This window comes from Lepidochelys kempii, chromosome 3 (genome assembly GCF_965140265.1).
Source record: "Lepidochelys kempii isolate rLepKem1 chromosome 3, rLepKem1.hap2, whole genome shotgun sequence".
Taxonomy (NCBI): domain Eukaryota; kingdom Metazoa; phylum Chordata; order Testudines; family Cheloniidae; genus Lepidochelys; species Lepidochelys kempii.
The window spans coordinates 38,375,211-38,396,337 of NC_133258.1; the positions used below are offsets into that span (position 1 = coordinate 38,375,211).

Consider the following 21,127-nt stretch of genomic DNA (forward strand, 5'->3'; position numbering starts at 1 on the left):
TGGATGACCTTAAATGGCAAGACCAGATAGAATCATAGAATATCAGGGTTGGAAGGGACCTCAGGAGGTCATCTAGTCCAACCCCCTGCTCAAAGCAGGTCCGATCCCCAATTAAATCATCCCAGCCAGGGCTTTGTCAAGCCTGACCTTAAAAACTTCTAAGGAAGGAGATTCCACCACCTCCCCAGGTAACGCATTTCAGTGTTTCACCACCCTCCTAGTGAAAAAGTTTTTCCTAATATCCAACCTAAATGTTCAATGACTTCCATTGCACTTCAATGTTTGGAATTGTCTACCAGATCGTACAGTCATCTGAAGAAATACATATTTGGGCTTCTCTCAATCTTCGGTTAATGTACTTCTGTGAACAAGTGTTTTCCAACATGAATTTAATCAAAAATAAACTGAGGAGCCAAGTGCAAGATATTAGTCTTGAGTTCTGCTTGAAAATGAAAATTACAGAATATTCACCGAACATTGAGCAACTCTCTAAAGATGTCCAACAGCAGAAGTCACATTAAAAGTATTGGTGAGTAGCAATAACTTTAATATGTTCAATTATTATTATTAGTTGATAAATTTTAACTCTACAAGAAGCTTTGCATCTCATGTAGCTCTCGAAATATTTTGGTCAAAGACAAAAACAAAAAATGGCTCTTCTTTTTTGAAAAGTTGCTGACTCTTGACCCAGACAAGACAGAGGGATTATACAAGAGCTGTAAGTTTGATTTTCTATCAATTTTAAAGAATAACTTTGTGTGCATATGTCAATAAAGCTGGATGCCTGCTTTTAAGTGTGACTTACTCAACCCCATTCTGTGAGAGGCCGACCACTGCTCACAGAATAGTAACTGTTAATTCAGTTTTCTTTAATGCTATATTGTAGTGCTGTTTTATGCATATGCATCAGGGACTTGTATGGTACTTTGTAATAAGTCCATTTTTTTTATTAGAGGCCTTATGCATATGTATAAAAAATTCAGTGTGTGCAAATATCACAACATTGTATTTGTCTTAGTCTGTAGTCTCTTGTACCAGTTAAAAGTATGATCTCAAAGAGTAATCCAATTGTGCTTTATTACCTCTTATACATTGTATTTTTTCCCTTTTCATTTCTGCTTTAATTGAACATACTATAACCACCTAATTTTCTCTCAATAAATAAGACTTTGTTTTTGAAGATTTACTGCTTGCTTGTCTATTCTTGATTGGAGGGCTGTATCCGTGTTCTTTCAAGGGTCAGCAAAGTTAACTTGCTTCCCTGGCAATTCCTTTAGGGCGGGTTGGTTACCGGTTTAGGTAAATTGGAAATTAAAGTTGTAAATTAGAAATATTATTTTAGGCAGTGTACCTGGCTTAATATAATTGAATTAAAATCTTCTGGTAACAACTGTTCCATGAATTTTGCCTTTGACCAATATGTAACATCTGCCTAGATGGACCCTTGGTCTGATACAGTATGGCAATGCCTGTTTTCCTACAAAGTTTACACACGAACTCTGCACTGGCTACCACTAAGCATCACATACAAAATTCTAAACAGCCTGGGCCCACCTATGGGAGGCAACGACTTCCATTGTACTTGGAGCTTGTCAGAAACATAGGGACCTTTGTCTTCGGCAACCCACTAAATCTAAACTGGGCCAAATTCACCAGAGTGTTCCACTCATAAAAAGAGAATCTACATCCTGGACTTGCTGATGTTTGTGTGGCCTTACAGTTAGTTCCAGGTATAGCACACTTCAGTCTGCAGTCTAGTCCAAATGTAAAGATGGGGCCATAGGTGTGCGCACGGGGTGTGCCGGATGTGCTCAGGCACACCCTAATCAGGGCTGCCCCAAGTGCAAAAAAAAAAAAAGGGACAGCCGGATTGCCAGAGATGGGGGGCACGGGAGTCCGGGGTAGAGGGGGCCCTGGCCCGGCCTCTCTTCTCTGCCTCTGTTCTCCCCCGAGGGAGCAGAAGCTTGGTGGTGCTGCGCACCCCAGGCTGTGTCCTGCTGCTCCACAGCAGCCAAGCTCCTGCTTCTTCCCTCAACATGCAGCATACTCGCCCCTCCTCCTCTCACTCTCTCTCCCTGCCCCCGTTCAGCTGTGTACTGGGGAGAGAGAGGAGGAAGCGGAGAAGAGGCGGGGGCAGGGCCTTGGGAACAGGGGTGGAATCCCTTCTCCAGCCCCCTGCTGTGAACGGCTCAGAACAGGGGGCTGGGAGAACCCCCACAACTTCAGCCCACCTCCCCAGCCCTGACCCCAGCACCCCCCTCCCACACACCCAACCCTCTGCCCTGACTCCTGCACCCTCCAACCTCAGCCCTGACTCCTGCACCCCTCACACACCCTGCCCTGACTCCTGCACCCCCTCACACACTCCAGCCCTCTGCCCTGACTCCTGCACCCCCCACAACCCCAGTCCTGACTCCTGCACCTCCACACATACCCAACCCCCCACACCCCATCTCCTGACTCCTGCACCCCCACACATACCCCCCAAGCCCCATGCCCTGATTCCTGCACCCCCCCACATCCCCACCCCCACCCTGAGCACCAAATGGGGAGCTCCTGCGCCCTCCTGCCCATATATTCACCTGCACCCCTTGCACTAAATGGAAGCTGCCCCAGGTAAGTGCTTCCTATTCCTTACATGGGCGTGTACTTGGCACAGTTCACGCCCGCCCTAGACACCTGTCCCTTTTGCGCATGAGGGAGACACTGGTGCATGTATATCTGGCGTGCGTCAGGTTGCAGCCCCTATTCTGGCTCCTTCTAGATATATTATTTTCCACTGCTCAATCCATTCACACATCAGGGCAGAGTTCCTCTGGGCAGCATCTGCTGGCTCCCTTGACACCTTAGAGGAGTGGTGGGTTTTCTGCTTGGTGTCCCCATCAGGTTCCCCTCGTTTAGCCCTGTGACCTCACTCCCGTTCCTGTTATATCTTTAGTTGTCCCCCACAAACATTTAGAATCCCGGACCTATACATCCTCCCCTTAAGCTGTGGGGAGATCCTTTAGCTTCTGCCAGCCCACTTCTTGGATCCCAACAGGACCACACTTCTAGGGCTACAGAGCTGACATGGGGAGTGGGAGGCAGCTGCTATCAACTTCTGGCCAGGTTTACTTCGACTCAGGTCCGGGTGCACTACAGCGTGGATGCCTAGAGCCCTAGATTCCACCACAGAACAAAAAAATTGTAACCTAGGATTAAAATGCAATGTAGACGCTCAAGTCCAGGGTTCCCTCACATGGGTCTGCTGACTGGACTCCGAATAACCCTAGTGTTTTACACTGCAATGTAGACATATCCAGAGGCACTGAATAACTGTAGTGCTGACAGAAAGATGTTTCTTCTGCTTCACCCTCTTCCCAGGCCCCGTTTATCACAGTCACCTATTTCCCACAACAGACACCCCTTCCCACCCATAGACGTGCTACCCGGGCTGTGGAAGGGAACTGAGCACCCCAGCAGGATAGGAGCCAAACGTAAGGGCGCGCACCTCCCCACCCTGCTCCAGCGCCAGGCAGGCAGCAATGATCGCGGGAACGCCTCCCAGAGCGGCCCTGCCCAACACCCCCTGGCAGCCCTGCGAGAATGGGGCACCAGGGTAGCTTGGCTGCGCTGTGTAAGTGCAGGAGAAGGGTGACCCCCCCAACAGACACCTGCCGAGCCGGGAACGAGGCTGCGCAGAAAACACCAACACCCGCTACCCCTTATCGCGCGCGCGCTCGCTGTCTTGCCCTGTATGTGCTGTGAAAGGCCGCGAGCCCTAACGTCGTTTCCCCATCTATCTCGCGGGATTTCCCCCCTAACTTCTCGCGAGAATGAAGGGAGGCGGCCTCGGCAGAGATGGAGCCGCCGCAGCGCGTGCCTACCGGCCTCCCCGCGATACTGGCGGTAACTTCCCCCGCCCACCCTGGCGAGGGGAGAGAGAGAGTGCGCGCGCGGGGGTGGGGGATCTTCATCAAGCACGGGAGGGAGGGGCCGTGGGGCGGGGCGATGGATGGGTGAGGCCGGGGATCTGTGCGGAGCCGGTGGGTGGGGGGCGGTGAGGGGGGTATTAACGGGGCCCCGCTGGGGGGGACTGTTGGGCTCTGGTACCTCAGTCTGTGGAAGAGGGGGAATTCGGCTGCCTTTGGGGCAGTAATCAGGGACCTCTGGTACGTGACGTACCGGGCGTTATTGGGCTCTCTCCCGTATTCTGGCGGCGGAAGGGGCTCTCTGGGCATGAGGGAGTGAAGCTGTCCAACCCCTCCTCACACAGGCCCAATTATGGGTGTCCCTGGCCTCCGAATGTATGCGAGGCCCTACTTTGCAAACACTGGTGATGTGAGGCATCCCACTGCGTGGAAGTGAAGTGACTCACACGTGTAGGTGTCCGTAATGTCACAGACCAGTCTGTTTTACTTCATTTTCTTTCTTTCTTTCTTTAAAGGAAGCTTTAAGTTGGGGCTGTCTGCTTTCATGTTAAATCGTTTTCTTAATCTGCATTCCAAGGCTGAGCTTTTCTGATGTCAGTAATTTAGAAGAGTAAAGTAAAATTCCAGGTTTGCCAGGAACACACGTAAACCGTCTAAGATTGTTATATTGTTAATACGTAAGCCTAGAGTAACAAGGTTAGTGTGGGTACACGCAAGATGAAAGTTTTTTCTCTTTCGTAAAAGTTTCTTAGTTGATTTTATGTTTTGTCTGCAGCAGACAGACTGGTCTGAACCATGGCTGTTGGGACTTGCAGTTTTCCACATCCTCTGCTTTCTGATCACTTACTTTTCATTCCAGCGCTACCACCTGCAGATAGGGCATTTTCTCTGCATGGGTGAGTAGAGAATTAATAACTTACCTGAGTTTGTGTTTCAGTTTGAAATCGGCATCCATATCTTTAAAGTTATATATATTATTATACACCTTCTCTATTGCACACTAGTGATTATAATTTTGTTTGCGTTCATTTGTTATTATATACGATCACACATCACTTAGTAATGTAATATACCACTCAACAGTGTGTGTGTGTGTTTGTATGTGTGTATATATATATATATATATATATATATATAACTTCCCCCTTTTTACTATAATAGGCCAGATTTATTTGTGCCCTGTTTCCCAAACAGCTTGAACTAGTAACTCAAAAAAATAGTTTAAATCTTTTGGTCTTGTTGAAGACTTGGCTTTGCTTAATTTAGGGTGGTTTTGTGGTTGAGAATTATTTAGCAGTTAAGTGGTTTGTATGTACTTTGTGTCTATATTGGCCGCATTGAAGATGACAAAGTTGAATAGCAAGGAGGTAGTCTTGGGAAGAATGGGGACTCTGTGTTTTTTTAAAGTGTTTACTGTATGGTAGCCTTGTCTGAACACAGAAGTTTAAATAAGCATGTTCGGTAATTGATCAGCAACGTAACAACGTTAACCAGTACGACTTTAAGTGAGGAGTTACTATATATAAAAATGTGTATAGACTCGGAACTGATCACCAGCTGTGCATTTGTCAAGAAATGTTCAACCTAATATTAGTTTCCTTCTGTGATCCAGTTGCCTTGGTGTATTGTGCTGAATATATCAATGAACTGGCTGCTATGAATTGGAGGTAATTACATTAACTTTTATTTTCATATTTAAATTTTGCTTTTATTGGGAATGCTGGTTTTTCTGTACAGTCCTCAAAGGCAATTTCTAAATGAAGTGTCACATCCCTCAACAGTGGAAAGTAGGATAATGAATGGTTTCATTAGTTAACCAAAAAAAACATTAAAATTATAATACAATATGTGCTAAGTATTATATTTTGTTTAGTAGTGTATACCTAACTCTTATCCTTAAGTGAGAAAATGGATTGTTTTTATGCTTTGACCATCTTTAAAAATAACTTTACAGATTCAGGTTACTTGGTTTTTGTTTTAGTTCAAACTAACCCCAGAAAACGTGTGAAAACTCTTAAGTAACAAGTGAAAACAAGGTTAGGTGTGTTTTTGAGAGGAGGTGGAAGGTATTTTTGCTTTTGGTCATGAAATTCATCCATATTTTTATTTGTGCAAGAACATTGAAATTTTTGCATGATTGGTCTCTACTCAAGAGACATAATGCTGGAACAGCAAGTTGTGATAAAACTTGTCTGTTTATATGTCTGAGTCAAGCCTGGGTGAAGTGGGAGGTATGACTTACTGAGGTCAAACTTGGGTGCCTAAAACTAAGCACGTAGGGCCAGATTTTTAAGGGTATTTAGGCACAAAGTTGCACATGGGCAGCTGGTGGAATTTTCAAAAGTGCACAACTACCTAACTGCCACTGAAATCAATGGAGTTAGACACCTAATTGCTTTTTAGAATCCCATTAGATCTGCCTCTGTCAAGGTTCCTCCCCCACTCTGAACTCTAGGGTACAGATGTGGGGACCTGCATGAAAACCTCCTAAGCTTACTTTTACCAGCTTAGGTTAAAACTTCCCCAAGGTACAAATTAATTTTATCTTTTGTCCTTGGAATAACCACTGCCACCACCAAAAACTAACTAGGTTTACTGGGAAACGTAGTTTGGACACGTCTTTCCCCCCCAAAATCCTCCCAACCCTTGCACTCCACTTCCTGGGAAAGGTTTGGTAAAAAGCCTCACCAATTTGCGTAGGTGACCTCAGACTCAAACCCTTGGATCTGAGAACAATGAAAAAGCATTCAGTTTTCTTACAAGAAGACTTTTAATAGAAATAGAAGTAAATAAGAGTAAAGGAATCACCCCTGTAAAATCAGGATGGTAGGTACCTTACAGGGTAATTAGATTCGAAACATAGAGAATCCCTCTAGGCAAAACCTTAAGTTACAAAAAAGACACACAAACAGAAATAATCATTCTATTCAGCACAATTCTTTTCTCAGCCATTTAAAGAAATCATAATCTAACGCATACCTAGCTAGATTACTTACTAAAATTCTAGGACTCCATTCCTGGGCTATCCCCAGCAAAAGCAGCATATAGACAGAGAGACACAGACCCTTTGTTTCTCTCCCTCCTCCCAGCTTTTGAAAGTATTTTGTCTCCTCATTGGTCATTTTGGTCAGGTGCCAGCGAGGTTACCTTTAGCTTCTTAACCCTTCACAGGTGAGAGGATTTTTCCTCTGGCCAGGAGAGATTTTAAAGGGGTTTACCCTTCCCTTTATATTTATGACAGCCTCTCTAGGTGCCTATATGCCTTTAAAAATCTGGCTCTTAATCTGTATTTAGACACCTAAAAAAAATTGGCCTGATTTTTTTCAGAGGTACTGAGCATCTATATCTTCCCATGACTTATGAGAGCTATAGGTGTGCATCACCCTGAAAATTAGGTGTTTTTTATTTAGACATCTAACTATTGATATGTGTGCCAAACTTAAGATATGAATGCTTGAAAATTCTGGCCCGAATGCTTAAATACTTCATGTATTCAAATATCGGGAATAATTGAAATTGGTGCCTACAAAAGAAGGGCTATTTCATAAATGTAAGTGTGTGTTTTCTTTCTGATGCGTAAGCATAGCTTCCTAATGTGAATGTGCACAGACAATTTTCAAAGAGGAAGTTGTATCTATTAGTCACTTTGGGTATGTCTACACTGCAGTTGCGTACCCACAGCTGGCCCATGCAAGCTGACTTGGGCTTGCGAGGCTTAGGCTAGGGAGTTAATGTGGTAGCCCAAGTCAGCTGTCACAGGCCAGCTGCAGGTTTTTAATTGCAGAGACATACCGTCAGTTGCGGTGTAGATGTTGGGGCTCAGTTTGCAGCCTATCCATTAGGATCCAATGTGGGAGGCTCCTTGAGCCCAGGCTGCAGCCGAGCCCAAACATCTACACGGAAGATAAACATCCCGAGTCAGCTGGCACAGGCTAGCTGCAGGTTTTTTAATTGCAGTGTACATATACCCTCAATTCTACCACATTAACAAAAATATTGTGCAGAAGTGAAAGGGTAGAATTGGTTACAGTATGCATACAGGCAGAACATACATGTACAGGAATTATTTTTTATTGAAATGTAATGTATGAAGTATGCTGAGTAACACATGTTTTATTTATTTCAGGTTATTTTCTAAATACCAATATTTCGATTCAAGAGGGATGTTTATTTCCCTAGTATTTTCAGCTCCCTTGCTGTTGAATGCTATAATAATAGTGGTATGTGTTTAATTTAAGTTTATATTTTCAATAAAGCAGATTATAAATTTAATGTGTCCACATTATATGTAAATATATTTACTTTTTCAGGTTACCTGGGTTTATAAAACATTGAATGTAATGACTGAATTGAAGAACCTACAGCAAAAAAGAAGAGCAGAAAAAGAAAAGAAAAAGTGAATATTGATTTATTTTTAATAACACTTTATGTAACCATTCCTTCCATTTTATTAATATACATATATATATGGTACTCTTTCCCACCCACCCCCGTCTTGAACTCTGGGCTTGTCAGCTACAAATGGTCATTGTTTACATGTGATATGAATATGGCCATGCAAACAGAAAAAATCTGATCTTAAAAAACCTTCATGCTCTTTACCATACAGTAGTTTGTTTTGTGCTGAGCCAATGTTTTAGCCTCTGCTAGATTAGACTTTCATATCTTCTGCTCAATAATCACTAGTCTATAAATTATATACTTATTTAATAGGCTGCTCATTAAGGGTCTGATTTGATATCCATGTAAAGTTAATTGGAGCTTTGGTACGGATTTCAGTGGGTACAGGATTATACCCCATCTGTGCTTACAGTGCTTTATTATGAAATTAAAGTGTCAATACATTGAAAAACAACTGTAAAAAAAAGTGTTGTGGATCTCGTGCATCCCACCAGGTGTATGTTAATAAGCAACTTTTACAGAATCAGTTTACAAATAAAAAGGTTTGTTTTTTTTCCTAACTCTCACTCCTGTAAATTTAAGCTGAGACATGGTGGTCAAGATGGGTTCTGAAAAAGATTTGGCGGTCATGGTGGATAATCAGCTGAACGTGAGTGCCCACTGCAACACTGGCCAAAAGGACTATTGTGATCCTGGAGAATCTCAAGTAAGAGTAGGGAGGCTGTTTTACTTCTGTATCTGGCACTGTTGCGACCACTGCTGGCATACTGTGTCCAGTTCTGGTGTCTACAGTTCAAGAAGACAATTGATATATTGGAAAGGGCTCACAGGAGAGCCACAAGAATGATTTAAAGGATTAGAAAACATGCTTTATAATGACTGAGCTCTTTAGGTGGGATCCCAAAAGGGACTTAGACATTTGCCACACAGCATCACAGTGCCTAACTGTAGGCAACAGGAGCAGCGGGACCCACAAAGCTGAGATAGCATTTAAGCTTCCTATATGATGTATGGGAAGAGCTAGGCACCCAAGGATGTGATCTTCAAAGATAGCACACTAGCCAGGGAGTCGCCTAAGCTAGCAATGGCAAATGCTGACAAGAGTGGTGTGTCCTAAGACCCAGCTGTCTGTCAGAGATAGTGCCTGTCTTTGCTTAGCAAGCCATGTCAAGGAACCCATCTGGAATCAGGTGGCTTAGGAGCCTACAGCATTTTTTTGCAGAAATGAGTTGGAGGCCTCTAGTGTTCCGTACAAAATGGGGCACTGCCTACTTGATAACTTTTAGTACAGTGGAGAGAGCACTCACCTGGGATGGGAGAGAGCCAGGTTCAATTCCCCTCTCTGCCAGAGGAGGAAAAGATTGGATTAGGTGGTCTCCCACACCTCAAGAAGGTGCTATAATCAATGAGCTATGGGATATTGTGATGTGGGTCTCTCTCAATCTCCTAAAATGTTCCACTGTGGATACATGATGTTTGAATGGAGGAGGGTGACTGGATGCAAGATTTTCCACTTCCCAGGTTGGTGCTCTAATCACAGTGCTACAGTCATATTCTCTGTCACCCAATGACTGTTCCACTGTGGCTAAAAACCTAGTTATTGGGCCAGAGCCGAATGCAGTATAACTGAAAAGATGATCTGGTACAGACTTCCAAAGAACATATTAACATTAAAGACTGAATATTAATCTACATAAGCCAAATAATAAGATCCCAAGTTTACACACACATATAAGCTTGAGTAGTCACCTTAATGCCAGTGAGACTACTCATAGGAGTAAAGTTAAGCATGTGCACAAGCTTTTGAGGGACATGGGCCCAAGTTTGTATCACAAGTGTATTTAGGTTGTGGTAAACATGTTCAGTGATTTGGCTGCAGATAATTTCCTTGATCCTCTATACAATAAGACTGACTATTGAGAGATCAAGTATAGCTGTGTAAAAACTCTTGCCCCTCCAGTGGAAAAAGTAGGATTTTGTGAAAAGAGGTACTGGTTGTTTGCCATACTAGGACTTCATAAGTAAGAAATCCGCCATTTGCAACAAAATGTGTTCAGTGTTGTAAATGGTTATAAGTCACCTTTAATCTAATTAATAAATTTGCACAATCTGTCCTTTTAATGTGAGATTAGGAAAATGAAAAATAGTTTTTCTAAAACTGTATGAAATTTTCATGGGATCAGCCGTTACAAACAAAACTGCTATTTCTGAACTTAGACATAGAAGAGAATTCATAGAGCAGTTCTCTTAAGTTTTATAAATAAATATAACAGGGAAAAAATAAGGATCCCTTTCTGTTTCCAAGCATCCCGTACTCTCTTTGTCTTTTTAGGCGCTGATCTTGCAAGCTGATCAGTGGGGACAGTTCTCTGCACCTTTGTGGAGCCGAACCAAAATCAGGGAAGCTTGTGCAGGCCCAAGAGTCCACCCAAACAGATTTCCTTATAAGGGCTGGGCCCTTCAGCATCAGGGACATGTCTCACTTTGTCTTGTACAGCAAGACAACAGTGTTGGAGCATAATAAATAGCATACTACAATCCTGAACAGAGTAACACACATGCCAATATAAAAACTTTGATAAGTAAAAATGACAGTTTTAGCATTGAGGAAGTTGAATATCACCATAATGATACAATAGTTTGCATACTTTTAAGTGGATAGAAGCTGGATATTTTCTTTGTTAAAAATCAATTAATATGAAAGCACAGTGGCTTTTTTTTCTAAAGTGTGGATATGTGCACATTGGAAGAGAATAGGTGCCAAATCAATAAAGTAGGTATTTTTAAAAATTGGAATAGCTTTTTTTCAGTTCCAGGAAACTCTCAAAATACACTTTAGAATTCTAAGTATAATTGAAGCAGCACATGGTTTTAAGTCTTCTCTATTAAAAGGTCTCTTAAAGGTAAATAGCAATATGTTTAAGAAAAATAATTTAGTCTTATAAATTAATGACTACAAACTGAGACAAATGTGATTTTTTTTCCAAATGTTATAAAATGTAAATAACAAAAATATTCCAGCATTTTCCCCCCCATGGGATTATCAAGCCTTACCTACGTTGATTACTTTTCCTTTAGATAACCTTTTCATGTAACGTTATGAAGGAAATTTTAAGTTTTAGAGTGAGGGAAATACATAAAAGAATAATAAAAAATGGTTTTCAAATTATTTTTTTTAAAAAGTGTTTTTTAACCATAAGGGCATCCCCCAGAGAATTAAACGGAAAGTGGTGATTGTGTTGGTTATAATAGGAATAGATTTATGAAGTGATGGAACAATAAATGTAACCTAAAAGCCTACTTGCTGACAAACCTAAAATAATTACATCGTTAATTCAGACAGTTTTTGCTGGTTTCAGCTTTCTATATGTGTAAGTAACTTGGGACTAAATTTTTATTTGTGGTGGAAAGCCTGAATCAACATGCTTTGCCTGGAAGATTTCAAAGGAGGTTTTGTGAGAATGCTCCAGGTTCAATGACAAGGAGTCTAAGATACAGCCAAGGGATAGCTGCTCTACTAACTACTGCAGACTTTGGGCTAAAAAGGGGAATTTGGTCATTGGATTCATGTAGCTTGCAGGGACAAGCTTCACCTCCAGCGTGCCCTGATCTCTTCTCAGTGCTACAGGGAGAGTCACTGTGGAATAATGCTAAAAGGTGCATGAGGAGTATGATGTCCACCTGCCATCCTTCCTGTAGCCCAGCTTTCGCTGTATTTGAATCATGGCAATTCTGGGGCATTATGTGCCTTTTCAAAGGGGGGCAGCTAGGACTGTGCCCTAAATATCCTAAAGAACCCTAAATGCAATAGAATTTGAAGTTATCATTCCAAATGCAAAACTGGTTAATGAACTGAGCTTGAGGTGAATTTGCCCACAGACACTTGATTCGGCTCTGTCTGGGAACTTGACAAGAGGAGGAGGAGAAGAAAACACAAGCCTCCAAAAAGAAGTAGGAGTCGGTTTTTAACAATTTTCATTCTATATAAGAGGGCACACTCTCTGGCTTGGAACATGTTTACTGAAAGTAATGTGTTTCTTCAAGTTCAATAAGACAAAGTCAGATTATTTTGCCCCCTTTTTATTTTAAAGCTAAACTAAATCCATTAGGAATGAGGACACCTACTAGTACTGGCATAGACACCAATACAGCAAAACACTTAGGGCTAGATTTTTGAAAGGTATTCAGATGCCTGAAGACACAGATTGGTGCCTAATGGGATTTTCAAAAGTTTTTAAGCAAGTTAGGCACCTAACTCCCATTGATTTCAATGGTATTGACCATTAACTCTAAAACATGAATTGTTGATGGGACTACTCACATGCATAAAGTTATGCATAGACTTAAGTGCTTTGGTGGATCAGGGCCTCAAGTAGCATACTCACTTTGATAAATTTATCATGTATGCATTTCAGAAAATGTTCAACATAGCTTCTGTCAGAGTACTATATTAACTTTAAAACTAAGCTTTTTTTTTTTCTTTTTGTAAAGGATTGTCATATATCGGAGGAAGGGTTTGGTTTGCTTTTTTTACGTAGGTTTTAGTATAAAAATGTTGGGAAAAAGTTTGAAGTAAGAAATAACTTGAATTTTGGTGATCAAAATTACACTGAAGTTTTGGGCTCAAGACTAGTTATAGATCAAGAAAAGGTCAAACAACTGGGTTTTTAAAAAAAAAAAAGAAAAAAAAAAAAGCAAGAAAGAGGTTATGTGTTAGGGGTTCAGATGATAAAGAACCAAATTTCTAATTAGTGAATATTTTATTCCTCCGTCGTCATTGTTTTGAACAGTTTCTTACATACACATATATTAGTCTTATGCTTTTTAACATGACTGGGGAAAAATACTTGCATACACTGTAACTTTACAGCGTGAATAAAACCAGTTTGTGCAAGTTGTTAGACTTTAGTTATCTCAGCACAGAAAACTCAAATACTATGTCTGTTCATATTTGTATCCAATGTAAATATTTTTAAATGCAAAACACCCCTTAAATCTTGTATATGTTCAAGAAATATGGGTCAGTTTTGAGTATGGTAATATTGGTTTGCATCCAATACAGGTGTAATATGAGTAGGGACTACTACAGTTAATTAAACTAACCAGTGAATGGCAATGGTTCATACTCAAAAACTGATTTATTTCTCTTGCAGTATTTTCCATACTACCCATCACCATAGTAGCTAAGCAACTAATTACAACATATAGGAATGAGCAAGAATGTTTAGACTGTAAACACTTGAGAGCAGATACTTTGTGTTATATATATTTTTACTACTGTAACGTGTCCCATGCACTCATGATTTAAATAAAACCCTCTACAGGAAAATCACTTTAAAAGGATAATTTATGCATCACAGTGCACTGTAAGGTTCAAATCCAGCAGACAGGTATATACTTAATGTAGTAAAGTTAAGCATGTTGGTAAGGGCTTGCAGGATAAAGGCCTATTACTGTAAATAGATTTCAATTAAATAGTAGTGGAATTGGTTAAAACAAAGCAAATTTCTTAAAATGGACAAACTCCAAGTGCCAGTTACGACATACACACAAACTTAGCCCAGAATCAAATGAACAGCATAACCTAGTTAGAGCAGGGCTTCTCAAACTTTAGCAACGTATGGGCCCCCATTTTGATTTTTATTTTTTTGCAGATCCCCAAGCTCCCTCCTCAGGCCCTGCCCCACCTCTTTCCGCCCCTGCCCCTCCTTTTCCCTGCTTCTTTGTGCCCCCATCCCTGCTCCTCCTCCTGCACACTGCTGAACAGCTGTTCCCCACTGCATAGGAGGCCGAGGGAGGGGGAAGAGTTGATCACCTGGGCCCATGGACCCCCTGGGGAGTACCCTCATGGACTCCCAAGGGTCTGCAGACCCCAGTTTGAGAAACTCTGGGTTAGATGAATAAGAGACAGATTCCAAAGTCGAGGGCCCTTCATGGGACGCATCATACCAAACTAGTTGTTCAGATCTTAGGACTGTAAGCACCTCAGAGACCTCAGTTGTCGTAGAAGGAAATGTGCAGAAAGGCAGTCTTTCATAAATTAGGACCTAGGGCTTTCTGAATCAAGGTGCAGCCTTAGAAGGGAATGTGAATAAGAACAGCATACCATTCTGGGACACGGATACGGATCTTTGATCATACAATAGAAATAATGATGTTTTAGTAGCACCTCAACTGGTCTAAGAATCCATATAGTGGTATCTGAATATATTTGTGGATGTCCAGCCATCAGCACAAGCTCGATGTGGATAAAACAACTAATTTCCCCCCCCATGCTTCATTCCCACTACCTCTCTTTCTCAATCACTGTTGATAACAGCACTGATATTGATAACATTGATCATTGATAACGTTGTTATCAACAGTGATCTCAATCACTGTTGATAACATCCTTCCTGTCACTCAAGCCTGTACGCTGGGTGCCATCCTTGACTCAGACTTATCTCTAAGTCCTCACTGTGACCTATGGTGCCTAGGGCAGCCCTCCCTGGAAATTCCACGGTCAGGGCAGGCTACAAAAGGGAGAGCAGAAACTCCCAAGGCTGGTGGGTAACACTGACTTTAAACTCCTCAATCAGTCACAAACTCTGCTTCTGATCCCCCCCACTGGTGAGCAAGAAGCAAAATCACACAGCCCCTTTATTGTTTTCTGGCTCTCTGGCTCCTAGTCAGCCCAGAGGTTCAGTGCCATGAGAAGTTATTTAAAAAACTCTGCTCACATATACAAAATGTTCTTCTGACCCCAAAGGGTCAGCCACGTTACCAGGTCAGTGTAAGCTTGGATAAGCAGGCTAGGCAGTTCTTATGCCAATCTGTCTGGGAGTGTCACCCAGATGCACAGTATATGTTTGAAATACAGATATACCCTACATATCTATAACATAAACAAGATTACAAAATACCCAAAGATTACCCAAAATACCATGCTGCTAGCCAATCCTTTAGTGTCTAAAACTAAAGATTTATTATAAAGAAAAAAGACCAAGAAATGGTTAAATATTAGAGCAGTCACATACATACAAAGACTTCAAAGTCCATATATCAGGTTCCTAGTGGTATTGATGAATTTGCTGGCTTGAAAGTCCCTGTGGAACACAACCACAGCTTGGATGGGTCATTCAGTCCTTTGTTCAGAGCTTCTATTGTAGAAAGGTTACTCCAGAGGTAAGAATCAGAAATGAAAAGAAAATGGAGAAGATGCAACTGCCTTTTATAGTCTTTTGCAATGCAGCTTGAATGTCCTTTGTTCCAAACACAAGCTGCCCAGCACGTGATCTGGAAGCCTTAAAGTTCTGTCCATAGGCATGCCCCTACATGCCTTTCTGAGTCATAAGGTGCATCCCTGACCCTTTCAATGGGTTCATTGTACAATTTATGTCCCTTGATGGGCCATCAAGCAGGCTAGGCAATTCTTATGCCAATCTGTCTGGGAATGTCACCCAGATGCACAGCACATGTTTGAAATACAGATATACCCTACATATCTATAACATAAACAAGATTACAAATTTATAACATTTTCTCAGATACCTCACGTGGCATATCTGACACAACTCTTTGCCATTTTACAGTATTGGTAGTCATAATATCCTAAAGTGTTCCCCAGATTCCATACAACATCACACTCACACCCAAGCTATGTCTAAGACTGTCTATACTGTATGGTGGTGCATACTACAGGGGTATAAATTGCAGAGTGCATCAAAGTGTGCTGTTTGAAAGAGAACTACTTTAATGCAAACTAGCTACCTTTAAATTCTCTCCAGCAGTGTCCACATGGGGCAGTTAGAGTGCAATGCTTTGGTGCTCTTTGTAGTTCATGCTCTCATAGTCCCCACTGCGGCACAGCATAGACAAAACTTAAGCCTTACTCATTCTTTTTCAATATCATCTCCAAGGCTTGGTCTGACCCAGCAACTTATGTCGGTATAACTACAATACTCAGAAATGTAGAAAATCCACACCCCTGAGTGATGCAGTTATACCAACTCCCAGTGTAGACAGTGCTATGTTGATGGGAGGGCTTCTCATCAGCATAGCTAGTGCCTCTCAGGGAGGTGGAGTACATAAGACGACAGGAGAAGTCCTCCTGTTGGCATAGGAACAGTCTTTGCTGAAGTGCTAGAGCAGCACAGCTGCAGCCTTTTAAGTGTAGACAAGCCCTAATATATGTCCTTTCCTGTCCATCCACACAGCTAAAACTTTCATCAAGGCTGTCATCATCTTGTGTCTCGATTACTACAACATCCTTCTCTCTGGCCTTAACAAATGTAATCTTTTGCCACTCGTATCCATTCATAATGCTGCTGTAAAGATAATTTTTCTGAGGTGTTGCTTTAAACTTGTTACCCTTTCTTTCCATCCACTGGCTTCCCTTTCACTATTGTACCAAACATAAACTGCTTGTCTTCACTTTCAAGGCCCTTCACGCTCTAGCCCCACCCTATCTTTCATCTCTCATTCAGCATCACAATGTTGACTCCCTCCTCCAATCAGCCCATGATGTCAAACTCCATCACCTACTTGTTACATTTCCAAAAAAGTTCCTTTCTGCTTTTTTCTACCCTGCCCCTCACACTTGGGAGGAGCTCCCCATAAACATCCACTAAACTAACTCATTCTCCTGCTTCAAACCTGCCTCCCTCAAACATTTCCTTTGCCATGATACCTTCAAAGAACTTGACAAAAGCTAGGCTGCCTATCATGCTGATCAATGATATCTCATTGTTTCCTTGTACTCCCCCATTGATCTGTTTATCCATCTGTTGTCTCTTGTCTTGTACTTAGATTGTAAGCTCTTTGGGGCAGGGACTATCTTTTGGTTCTGTATTTGTATAGCATTTAGCGCAAAAGGCCTTGGTCCATGACTGGGGTTTTTAGACACTAATAATGCAAATAATATATATATATATTTTTGAACAAGACATGAAACTTGTCTTTACATTATTTGTTTCTCTCTACTTTCAATCTTCAATAATTATTTGTCACCAGTCAAGAGTTTTCCCTAAACCTGTGTGTGGTAGGAACTTCACACCCCAGAATGATCCATTTTAGAACCTTTGTTATAGGGTCATATATCTGAAATCTTGTTCTAAACTGTGCTTTGGGGATTACTGAGAGTAGTCAGGTTCCTAACACTGCAGCTGGCTCTGAGAGAAGGTGATTTGTGAGATTTGTACCTGAGAAAAAGACAATAAAAAACAGGCAGCTGAACAACCAAGTAAGTAAATAATAAAACTAATGCCAAAACTTTCAGTCCTGTACAGCAAGTATTTTGCTATAAAATACTGGGGATCATAACCCTTTTGATTTCTTAAACACATTCTACCCATTTCTATGTTGTAAAATAGGATCAGTGAAAGATTTAATGGCTCTGTTGGTTGGAAGGTGCTGAAGGTTAGTCGTTAGTAAGGCCATTAGTAAATAATCTTGCAGTTCTTCATTTTCTCGTTTAAAATGAAAGATTCTTTTTCTTATTTTGTTTACTCTCTTGCTTGGCATCAAAAAAGAAAATAATCTAATTACTGTACAATAATTACTACAGAAATTCAGTACTGAAAACATCTCAAAGCTCCCACTATTCATAAAAGCTCATCTGAGCTAAAACATCCAGCCACCTAAAACAAAGAATGCTCAATCCAAAGCATGACTAAACAAAACAAATTCAGTCACAGAGAACATATTCCAAAAGTGGGGTCCTGTAACTGAGAATGCCCTACTGCTGACCTGGGAACTAACAGCCAAAGGCTCAGCAGACCTGGATTTGTGCTGGAAATGGCCCAACTTGATTATCATACACATTGTAAGGAGAGTGATCATTTTAGATAAGCTATTACCAGCAGGAGAGTGGGGTGGGGGGAGGTATTTTTTCATGCTTTATGTGTATAAAAGATCTTCTACGCTTTCCACAGTATGCATCCGATGAAGTGAGCTGTAGCTCACGAAAGCTTATGCTCAAATAAATTGGTTAGTCTCTAAGGTGCCACAAGTACTCCTTTTCTTTTTGTGAATACAGACTAACACGGCTGTTACTCTGAAACCTGTCATAGGGAAGAAGATTATCTTAACTGCCCACCACTAACATAATGGGTGTTTTAAAAATTCTTATAGATAGGTGAATTACACAGAGTGTCATGCACTCAAAGCTACTCACCCCACATTGCAGTGAAGAGACATATCAAGAGCTGCTCTAATAGAATGCATTAATCGGCCCACAGGTAACAGTGACATAAATAAATGCAGTGAAATGCATTTCAAAGGAAAGGATGCAATCTACTAGAAAAAGGCATTAAGAACCACCACAACTTTATGCATAATTCTGAAGTAGCTTATAATGTGACACAGACAATTGTGACATTCAGGCTATCTTGTCTACATATGTGTATGTCAGAAAAGAGGACATAGGTGTCAGGACACAAGTATTGCGTTCTGCCCCAGACTCACCAAAAAGCCATGGCGTTCACTATTTGCAAAATAGCCATGAACAGAGCTGCAGAGAAATCACGTCAGAGAAGAGGCTAAGGTTGTGATCTATGCATTTGAGCCTATAGAAAAAAACAGAAAATAAAGAGTTCAAGCCAAATCCCACTGAAATAGGAGACTTTCAGCTGAATGTTGGACTGGATCTTAACTGCTTAAATGAAATTAAAATATCTTTAAAAAATGAATAGTATAATTAATTAATTGAAAGATAATTTAGTGTCGTTACAAAGACATTTTAATTTGACTAATGGTGACTGACCAATAAGGAAAATGTGTGAAAAATTAAAATTGCAAAACATCAGAAATGTTTTTATTGAATTTTTACAATTTAATCTTCCTCTGAGAAATGCCAATGCCTCTACTCAATTCTTGACTGTATAATACACGTCTCCTAGTTCATTGATTAGTACACAGCAGGATTGGCAGAATCATCTGCTTCTCTCTAGATTATAAAAATGTGTTTAAAATATTTTAGCTGGATGGATCTTTTAAATTGGAACCCTGAAAGATAGCTTGTCATCCCAATTAAAAGACATCACCATTTAAAATATTCCAATAAGGTCTTAAAATAAAATACTGTGCTGAATGAAAATACCAGAACAAACATTATATTAGTTGCATTTCTTTTATATTCGATCCTTATTTTTTCATCTTTTAATCTTCATTTGTCAACTTCTGGGTTAAAAAACTAGCTATCAGAGTTTTACACTGAAGTAAGCAACACTGAACCCCTTAATGCTCGCTGAATGTATCCCTTTTAAGCAGATTTATGTTAATTATATCCCAATTAAGCAACAGTCATTACCATACACTATGATTAGGCTAAACTGGTCTCTTGAGAGATGTCGTTATAGAGTGGCCATCTCATTTAAGTTTAACCAATTAAATGTACTCTGGATCTGTGTTAACCCATTAAAAATAAGATAAACTAGGAGACATGCATGATTGTGACAATTAAATATGTAATTGGCAATATTATATCTTGCTATGAAACAATCAGTTTGAACTAATAACCTGTAGAGGGCTCCATTGGTATGTTGTATTGGAACTACTTAATATATTTTGGCATCTACTGTAATTTAATCTAGATTTGATATTAACTCATTTTACATGGTTTTAGCAAAGTGCAGAACATTGAAAACGTACTGAAATGGGGAAAAAAGTGTTGAAAAGACAGATTTAAGGTAGTTGAATAAAGTACAATACCCACAAAAACTATCTGCACTTATAGTTTGGATGCATTAATAGAACTAGGACAGTATTGCTAACGCAAAAGTTCAAAAATCATGAGTCATAACATTTACAAAAGGGTGACATGTTTTTTGTCCATCTTCAGAATTTTAAATTTCCCCACCCCTAATATATGTGGGAGAATTACAGTGTTTCAAATGTATCACAAATAATATAGTTTTGACCCTTCCAGCTGTAGCTCTCCCTAGGGTACTCAACTGAGATTGGTGCAGCCTCCTTGTGCTAAGCCCTGTAAAAGCATATGGTAATTGTGTGCTCTGAAAAGTTTACAATCTTATGCAAAGCATAGAGTTTCTAACACGGGAGCTGCAATTGCATCCCACCAAACTTCTCTCATGTAGGGCCACTAAACATCCATGTGATGGGAACAACTTTTAATCTACTGAGCTGAGCTGAATTCAAACTGGTGAAAAACGGTGGAACTCATTAGACTCAGGCCTGGTCTACACTATGGGGTTAGGTCGAATTTAGCCGCGTTAGGTTGATTTAAAAATGACTGCGTCTACACGACCAACCCCATTCTGTTGACCTAAAGGGCTCTTAAAATCAACTTCTGTACTCTTCCCCGATAAGGGGAGCAGCACTAAAATTGACCTTGCTGGGTAGAATTTGGGGTAGTGCAGACGCAAATCGACGGTATTGGCCTCCAGAGTGCTCCATTATGACCGCTCTGGACAGCACTTTCAACTCTGATACACTAGCCAGGTACACAGGAAAAGCCCCAGGAACTTTTGAATTTCATTTCCTGTTTGGTCAGCGCGGTGAGCTCAGCAGTTTGCAGCAACACAGGTGACCGTGCAGTCCCAGAATTGCAAACGAGCTCCAGCCTGGCCCAAAAGGGAGACACTGGATCTGATTGCTGTTAGGGGAGAAGAATCTGTGCAGGCTGAACTCCAATCCAAAAGAAGAAATGCAAATATATTTGTCAAAATCTCACAAGGCATGTTGGACAGGGCTACACCAGGGACACACACACAGCAGTGCTATGTGAAAGTTAAGGAGCTCAGGCAAACCTACCAGAAGACAAAGGAGGCAAACGGTCTCTCTGGGTCAGATCCCCATATATTCTGCTTCTATGAACA

At 41.0% G+C, this 21,127-nt stretch overlaps 1 protein-coding gene across 16 annotated transcripts in view; it reads left to right on the top strand.

Annotated features, from left to right (window-relative positions):
* Positions 1 to 3,806: 3,806 nt before the first annotated feature.
* The window catches only part of TMEM18 (transmembrane protein 18), a 78,710-nt gene continuing 61,389 nt past the window's right edge, over positions 3,807 to 21,127 (top strand). For 5 of the 16 annotated variants that reach the window (XR_012157937.1, XM_073336155.1, XM_073336153.1 and 2 more), the window contains exons 1-5: positions 3,807 to 3,888; positions 4,687 to 4,807; positions 5,524 to 5,578; positions 8,038 to 8,131; positions 8,222 to 8,307. Coding sequence is in view for 14 of the 16 variants with exons in the window: in XM_073336155.1 (XP_073192256.1) it covers positions 3,841 to 3,888; positions 4,687 to 4,807; positions 5,524 to 5,578; positions 8,038 to 8,131; positions 8,222 to 8,307 (404 nt within the window). In the remaining 2 variants the exon portion in view is untranslated. Of the gene's footprint in view, positions 3,889 to 4,054; positions 4,362 to 4,426; positions 4,608 to 4,686; positions 4,808 to 5,523; positions 5,579 to 8,037; positions 8,132 to 8,221; positions 8,767 to 8,894; positions 21,123 to 21,127 lie in introns of those variants that run through there. The other 11 variants (XR_012157938.1, XM_073336159.1, XM_073336157.1 and 8 more) reach the window with 11 other exon arrangements.